This window comes from Mastomys coucha, chromosome X, assembly GCF_008632895.1.
Source record: "Mastomys coucha isolate ucsf_1 chromosome X, UCSF_Mcou_1, whole genome shotgun sequence".
NCBI classification, from domain to species: Eukaryota; Metazoa; Chordata; class Mammalia; order Rodentia; family Muridae; genus Mastomys; species Mastomys coucha.
The window spans coordinates 150,730,814-150,739,749 of NC_045030.1; the positions used below are offsets into that span (position 1 = coordinate 150,730,814).

The window sequence follows — 8,936 nt, forward strand, 5'->3', positions numbered from 1 at the left end:
GGTATTCTCACAGGTACTGAGGAAAACTGCAAACTCAGCTCTGACCCCGGCCCTGATGGAAAACTGAATTTGGAAAGGAGCCTGTGGAGGGAAAAACCTCTTCCCTCTGCCTCTAAACTAAGAATCCTCCATTCACAGTTAGAAGCACAGCTGCCCTTTCTGTGGGGAAGTGTGACTTCAAATTGCAAGGGACCATAGTTGTCAAGACACCAAAGCTCTGTTCCCCTATTCAGCTCCATGGCAAAACTGAGAATCTTGTTTTAATAAAAAGAAATTTGATTATGAGTGAAAGCACAAACTGCCACCTTCTCAATTAACCTCAAGAGGTTAATTTTTGGATGGGTTCCCACTAGTCTATATTGTATAGAAGAAAGCATTCCTCCACATATAGGCTCAGAGGTGTTAGTTTCAATCAGGGCTCAAAGGAGAGTTTTTAAAAGACTTACATATTAATATTTATACGTAATAATCAACTCACTCACATTATAAATTTCCTCTGTACCTGGAACTATATGTTAAGCTCTTTTGAGTAATAAAGCCTTTCACTAACTCTAGAGTGAGGCTGCTTGGGTTGGAATGACAGCAACATTATGCAATAGCTAAATACTTGTCTTAGGTTTCTATTATTGCAGTAAAACACCGTGACCAAAAGTAACTTTCAGTAGAAAGTCTTTATTTGGTTTACAGGTTACACAGTCCATCATGAGGAAAATCCAGGGCAGAAACTGAAGCAGATACCAAGGAGGGATGCTGCTTACTAGCTTGTTCCTCGGGCTCATTTTCATCCACCCTTCTTAAACCTTCCTAGGAGTGGCACTTCATACAATGGGTCTGGAGCCTCCCACATAAATCCTTAATCAAGAAAATGCCCCCACAGACTTGCCTGCAGACCATCTGATGGAGGCATTATCTCAATTGAGTTTGTATATACATAGTAATCTAAGCTCAGAACTATCCACATACATTTAAGCATTTTATGATAAAATTCCATAAGCAGTCATCTAAAAATTAATGCTAGATTTCCAGAACTTGCAGATTTTCAAATTTTGGAAAAGAAATACAACATGTATAGCCAGAGGTGATCTAACAGTTCAACAATGGCTGGATTGGCACCACTCAAGCAATAACATTAGTATTCCTAGAGGGAAATAAATGCATACTCTCCGAAGTTGAATAAGGAATGTTTTACATGGCTTCACATTAGTTACTTTTGCTAATGGACCCAGTTTTGTGAAAGAAATTGAGATTGGGTTTAATGGTATGAATTATAGATTACATTGCTTTAAGGGATTGAGGGGTTTTGATGCACTTTTTATTTTCTTTGATTCTCACAACTCATCTGAAAGTTCAAAACTCTAGTCCCATTTCACACGTGATGAGACTGCAGCCCAAGATGGTCATGAACTTAACACAGATCATGGGGCTTACAAGTATCTAGATTATGTTCCAAACCCATCAATCAGCCTGTCTACACTTATTCATTATCATTAGCAAACCCATCCATTGTTTCCCTGTACTCTTTCTCTGTAGTGTTTGCTGTCAACGAGGAGTTAGAGCAACAGTTTACAGAGACCAGGAAAAAGTAGAAAGTTGTAGAGAGGAAGGATCTAAGAAATAACTGCCCCTTGCTCAGAAAAGGAACACAACTTAGGCATATCCATCCCTGGGAATATCACCACCAGCACATGTGCCCACATAAACTTTTCTGACCAGAACACAAGCTCTTCCCTAAAGCCAGGTTTGGCTTCAATTCCCATGCCATATGTACTCAATCGCAAGTCCACAGATCACTGAGTACGCTGAGGCTCACACTGCATTAGGGAAGGCCTAGGCCTTGGTGAGCTTACACTATAGAAACAGAAAAATTAGCATTTTTCCTAACAACAGGAAGCTATTTACTAATGTGCAAAACACACTAGGTGACAGAAGGTGACATCACAAAATATCACTCTGTCTGTATTTTTACTCTGGCGTTACTATGATTTGTAGCAAGTGAAATTCATGAACTAAGTGGCCTTCCATGCCTAAAGTTGTCCGAGCTAAAACTGAACACTTACAGCTTGAGTATTTTAATTTCTCACACCTGCAAGAATTCTTCCACAGCTAAAGTACCAAGTGACATGAAATTTACAACCTGTCATCTGATTGTAAAACCTGGTCTCTCACCCTACTCCATGAAAAACTGCAATTGCTAAGCCTCCAGGCCAACTCCTCAAATTTGGAACAGAAGAAGAGCATGAGAGTTCCACAATATTCCAAAGGGAAAAACATCACCTTTCCAGGGACAATATAAAGAGCAGAAAGGTCTGTCTATTCACTATACCCTTGTGACTCTAGTGTCATGAAGATAAAAAAAGAAAGAAAGAAAGAAAGAAAGAAAGAAAGAAAGAAAGAAAGAAAGAAAGAAAGAAAGAAAGGAAGGTCGGAAAGCCTTTGCACAGAGTTACTTGGCTTGGCACAAAGGAAAGGAAGGAAAATGGCCAGATGCAGACTTGAAGGCTAGCTCTGCCCCTAATTCACAACATGATGCTGAAAAGGTTTGCCTCGAGAAGCATACATTCTCTCATCTATAAGAACTTCATAGAGTTCTTACGAGATTTGGAGAAATGGCAAGTGGGAGTCATTCAGCACATTGCTTGGTTGAAAAAACTATTGATCACTCAAGAATGGGATAAAGGGGAGGCTTAATATAACAATCCAGAGGTGCTGCTGTGGCCCTGGTGACCAGACTCTTCTGATCACAGCTCCAGTTTTATCCACTTAACCAACTCCTCCCAATATGAGATGAATGAAGTTCAAAACAACCATGAGTCCTAGCTAGCAAGGCTGTTTACATAGTCACCAAAGTGATGTCTTGGTTTTGAGACAACTTGTTTTTTGACTATGTTAATACTGAGAAGCATGAACTGATAATGTAAGACAGAGGTTGGCCTCTGTCCTGGAACTTGATATGTAAATCAGGCTGGCCTTGAACTCAGCTATCCACCTGTCTGCCTCCAGAGTGCTAAGATTAAAGATGTATACCACTGCAACCAAACAGTTGACAAATTCTTTCACCTAAGTCTCTCCCATCTCAAATAATGTCACTACTTTAATCACTAATATAATCATCACCCTGCCTTTTTCCACAATACATCTTAACCCCACCATGACCACAATGCTTTCAGCAAGCTTCTCGGCTCCTAAATCTTCAATCTTCATCTCAAATTCAAGGCAACATTCTCTCTCGCCTAGCCTACTAATTGTACCCTCCTTTCTGATTTTCTTTCTCCCCAAAGTTAAGTTCTCTACAGGAATACAGTATCTTTCCAAGCCTCTGCAGACTGGTCTTGAACTCTTGATCCTCTAGAATAATGGGATTACAGCCATGTATCAGTATGTCCAATTTATGTGTGCTGTTTGAACTCTGAGCTTCATGAAGGAGAGGCCATTACTTTACCAAATGAACTAGCTACATCCCCAGCCCCTTTGTATGCTTTTTGTTTTGTTTTCTCCTCCTACCTAGTTCTTAGATATATAAACTTCTGGTATGAATAATAAATATTTAGTGTACTCACTCATTAATCTCTTCTCTTCCAGTCAAAAGAAAAGCCCACATATTTAATTGCCCTATGACTTCCTCTTTTGAAAATTCCCTAGGGTCCTGCTCACTTGAATAATGGAGGGTGGTAGAGACAGGGATTTAGCTAGCATCTTCAAATCTAGGCCCCTACTGAATTATGGGAGTGTGAGCAGGATTTAATAGCTGTGCCAAAACCAAGGCAACATTAAGCATGAGTCTTTTGCCTTAGTGTCCTCACTGATACATGGTCATGTCACCTCCAAAGAAGTCCAACTCGCATCACAGAACAGATGAACCCAAGAAGATTCCAGCAGAGGCATATATTTCCACAGAGTTCCTGCTTAGAATCAAACAGGCCAATTTCATTGACCTGGAATCTGGCCTCAGTGGAGCCCTAAGAAGCTCAGAGTCTCTGGTCTGTATGTTTTAAAGGAGGACACTACTTTCCAGGCCCTTTCCTGAGTTCTTTATCATATTGGTTGAAATATTGAAGAGCTCAGTTTCTGCAAAGAAAACAGGAAACCTAAGCTCCACTACATGACATCAAACCTTGAAAGTAAACTTGGAATGTCTTCAAAATTGTATTTTGTATTTGGTCAACCTCAAGCAAACAGAACACTAAAAATACTACCTGTTTTCTCTTCCACTCCCCAAGGTACCCAAATTATTATCTTGACACAGGGTGGAAAACAGACTTACCAGCTTCTATGCATTCTGGCTTCAGGCAGTACTCCTGTTTAGCTTGGAAACTTAGGAGACCTTGACTCACTGAAAAAACAGACCAAAATAAAGGATTGATTTGTAGTAGACCACCACCAAGTTAAAAAAAAAAAAAACATTTGGGCACATACACAAGGCATTTGCTATCAGTTCATATTTTCTCAGTATTGACATGGCCGTCAAAAACCAAGTTGGCTCAAAACTAAGGAACTGCTTTGATAAATATGTAAACAGTCTTGCTAGAACTCATGGTTATTCTAAAAGTCATTCCTCTCCCATGGGGGTGGAGTGGATTGAGCGGGTAAAACTGGAGCCATGTTGAGGAGTCTATACACCAGAGCCACAGCAGACCTGGAAGCTTACTAGAGTGCACATTTTCATTCCAGACCTCTGGGTTCAAAAACTCTGGAGGTAGGGAACAACCATCTTGTATGCCTTGGATTTGGTTGACAAAGATTGAACCCAGAGCCTCTCACAAAATGAGCAGCATGTACCTTGGAGATACACACACGCGCACACACACACACACATACATACACACATACAAATAAACAAATTTTTGTAAAACTGAAATAATTTTCAGCAATACTTTCCCAGCTAGTGGCAAGCAACATCGTCTATCAGTAATTTTCAGGCCTTTGACATGACAGTGTCTTCAACAAAGTTCATGCTTGAGAACCATGCAATTGAAGTCACAAAAATAAAAGCATTTTTAAAAAAAAAAAAAAAAAACTCATAATATTTTAAATAAGTTAAGATTTAGTGTTGGGCCACATTCATAGCTGTCTTTGACAGTCGGCAGGGTGCAGGCACAGGTTAGACATGAGTGTTTTTTCAAAAACAAAGAAGAATGCACTGGCTTTGAACTTCAGTTAGGATCTGAGCATTAATAAATGTGAGCCTAAAATTAAAACCTTTTTGAAAACTGCATGTTTTGCCTCCATAGCTGGAGAAGTTATGAGGCATTCATTATTGCTGGGCTCTGTGATTAAAAACAAGGAATCTTGGAAGGTATGGCCATGAAGAAATGGACCATGGGGGCTGAGAAGTGCAGTCTGGAAGCCTAAGTTTCTGCTCGAGATGCAGACCTGAAGATCACCTGCCAGTCTGGCACATCTTATTATTTATGAACCCACATCCTAAGAGGAAGCTGCTTTGTCTTTGTTCTTTTCTCTCTTCCCTCCTCCAAACTGCCTTTTTATCTGTGTTACATTATAGATTCAAGAAACCTGCCAAGAGAACCACTCAGGCCTATTTTCAAAAGAAGTTTTATAACATAAAAGGAGTGTTTTGATATTTTTGCAAGGAAAAAATAAAAGTAAAAATATATAGACTACATAAAGATCAGCACGGGACATTTCAATGTGCCTCAGTGGTGGAACCCTGGTGAGCTCTTCACTGTAATCAGTTTTTACATGTTTACCAAATGTACTTCAATGGTACTTTTTTATGATGGAAACATAAATTTTACCAGAAATCATTTATTATTATTAACAACAGTTTTATTTTTAAATCTTATGATTGAAAAGTCTACCTTCATTTCTTTCATTAAAAAGAAATGATTATTAACACAGATATGTTAAAAAATTCAAACTAATATCACCTTTTTTTATCTGACAATGTGTGTAAGTAAGGTTTCCATCCCCAAGACAGGAAAACATAACAGAAAGCGTGAGAAAAAAAAACCCCACAAAGCTGGGGTCATCATCACCCAAGTAGTAACTGAAACCCACAAACCAAATCGAGGCCACTGCCTGCTTCTATTTCTGTCAAAGGCCTTGACATATTTAATAGTTTGGGGAGGGGTGCAATGGGGAATAATATCTCATAATATGTAAAAAGTGTATGGAACTGAAGCTTTGGAACCCAGAAAGCAACTCTTCCTGGCTCCCGTTTGTGCACATTCTGTCTGTGGACACTTTAGTGCTACAGTGAAACAGAGCCCTGAAATAAGGAATGTGTGACAGTGGAGCCAAAAATATTTACTATCATCTGTCCTTTCCAGGAAAGGCTTGCAGACCCCTGCATCTGAGAAACAGATTTCGGAGGGAAAGGAGAAGGGAAGAAGAAAAGAACACTTGAAAATAAATTAGTTATGGCTATATTGTTATACTCGATATTTTTAAATCCCCTGGGTTTTCAGATCCCACCTCAGACCACTGGCAACCATTCCTTCTGTAGAAGAGAAAGACAAAAGAGAGGTAAGGCAGACTGCTAGACATATGACTGAACTTGGACACACTGGGAAGTTATCTTTTTATTTTCATCCCAATGACTGCCCCTCCCATCCCCCAGTCACAAAGTCCCTCCCTCCACTTCCTCTCCTTCTCCTTAAATCAGGCCTCCTCGTATTAGCAATGCTTGGTTTAGTGAACTCTTACCCAAAAATTTTAGTGCTTGTGTCAGCAAATCATCTTCTCATTAAAAAAACAAAAACAAAAACAAAAGATTTGCTATCATTGACCATCTTCTAGAATGCTATGGTCTCCCAGTGTAATGATCATAAAGGTAGAATTGAAAGGGGTTGCAAAATGCTATTAACATCACTGAAAAGAGGACATGTTCTGACTTACATGATGGCCACTTGGATTTGTAAGTCTGGGAGTATGTGTAAACCTAACCTCTTAGGCACTTCCCACGTCATATGTAGTTCCCTGGCATGCCCATAACATTTCTCCTCCAGTTTTAAATTTCAGTAAGTTGTTCATCTAAAGCCAACTTTGGAGAAACATCACAACGGTTTTCAAGAACCACAGATTCAGTCATAGGAGTGGGAGGTCTAGCTTCACCAGCAAGTGATATACTGATCCAATTTCCTAAATCTTTAGCCACAGAAAACATGGAAAGGTGGTTTGCTCTTTTTAGCAGGGTTCTCAACCACACAAGCCTAACTCTTTTAAAAGTTAATTACTGGTTTTCTCTTGCCAAAATAAACATGGCCTCCTGCATCCTGTATATGCCAAAGAATGTTTCCAGGCCTGCTGCATTTCAAAGTACACCTTGAATCTCTTAAGTATAGGGCTTTTTCTAGGTGACCTTCAAGCCAATGAAATACTATGAGTTATATAAGAAAACTGTTACAAAGGAAAATAGCCAGGGGTTTGAAACGTCTAAAATTTTGGGCATCCCCTGTCTCTTTCTAACAGATTTCATCTTTCGTTTCCCCCTAGGAATACGCTTTTGTCTCCACATTCTCTCTGAGAACATCATTCTCACAGGCGCTAAACAATAATTGAATCACGATGCTTTTCAAATCTTAAGAAGAAAACCTCTGCTTCCCTTCACATTCATTTTTAAATCTATTAGAAAGGTGAAGTTAACCATTTTGCATCCATCAAAATCACTGGATTTAAAAAGACTCAAAGAATCCCATTTAAGGGCTGATCTATCTTTTGAGAATTGCACTTTGTAACTTGTTCAACTGAACAAGAACAAAAGTCAAAGAAAATGAAATTCTGGTATGCTTGTTCCCCCACAAAACAAATGCAAGCATCTAACTATGAATTCATAAACACTCAATTTGTGAAATGTAATAAATACATAGGTTTTTTTCCCCTCAGTGCAACTGAATCCACCAGCCATTCCAAACCACTTTCTAATCCAGTTTGCATCCTGGACTATATATTCAATACTAAAGAAAAGCCTCCTTTTTCATTGATATAGCTGATTGAAACAGAGTACATTTTTATTTTTTAACATAAGTGAACAGCCTGCATTATGACAAGGGTTTCTAAAATAAAGAATTAGAAAGAGTCTCCATAGATGCCCAGTTCAGTCCCCTGGTCTCTAGAGCTCCACTTACCTAGAAAAAGCAGTGTGCCCAGCACCAGGGTGCCACTAATAAACAGGGCCAGTGCAATCCGAATGCCTCGGTTGGTCCCCTTTCCAGTCTCCATGGTGGTCCCTGTTTCTGCTTCCATCAGAAGGGCCGGAGAGAAGACTCAGAAAGAAAGTCACTTTTCGTGGCTGGTTTCAAAAGTTTGTCAGGCGTTTGACATTCAAGACTCTCTCGCTCGTCTGCTAATAGACAGCTTTAAAAATTCCTGTCAGGAAACTTCCCCCTCGATACCCTTTCTCAAATAATCCTTCACAAATGAAATAAAAGAAACTCAAAATATTGGTTGTCTTGGCTCTCCTTTGACTAGACAAAACAAACAGCAGTTGCTTTATCTTGATGCTCTCCCTCAGCAAAGTCCCTCTCAAGTGATTGTTTGGCAGGCTTTCTGCTCAAGCATTCTGAATATACATGTTTTACTAAGGTTGCTGCACAGATGTTTTAGCTATTTAAACATATAGTCACTTGGGGAGGGAAAATACTGTCTTTATCAAAAGTGGATTCTCAACCTCCCCCTAACAATGATAAGTTAGGTGTTGAGGACAGTCTGCATCCACTTCAAGATCTCAATTAGTTACAGATTTCTGCTATGACAGTCATTCTCCTTGTCTGAACTGTCGTCGTCAAAAGTTACTCTTTCAGTGTGTTAGTCCCCTTTTAAAGCCTTCTAAGAGTTCCTGGGATATCCTGGAGCATTTTATTTTAGGAACATTGTGTATGATAGCATGTGCCAAAAATCAGTCAGAGTCCACTGCAGTGCAAAGTAGCAATTAAGACAACCTACAGAGGCTGATGGTTTGGACTAGAACTTTTTTTTTT

General features: G+C 39.4%; 1 protein-coding gene across 2 annotated transcripts in view; it reads right to left on the reverse strand.

Annotated features, from left to right (window-relative positions):
- Phex (phosphate regulating endopeptidase homolog X-linked) overlaps positions 1-8,889 on the reverse strand; it is a 258,664-nt gene extending 249,775 nt beyond the window's left edge. Inside the window, exons 1-2 of one of the 2 annotated variants that reach the window (XR_004120468.1) lie at positions 8,085-8,403; positions 4,262-4,330 (exon numbers count right to left, since the gene is read on the reverse strand). Coding sequence is in view for 1 of the 2 variants with exons in the window: in XM_031376718.1 (XP_031232578.1) it covers positions 4,262-4,330; positions 8,085-8,202 (187 nt within the window). In the remaining variant the exon portion in view is untranslated. Of the gene's footprint in view, positions 1-4,261; positions 4,331-8,084 lie in introns of both variants that reach the window. The other variant, XM_031376718.1, reaches the window with a different exon arrangement.
- Between the last annotated feature and the right edge of the window lie 47 nt (positions 8,890-8,936).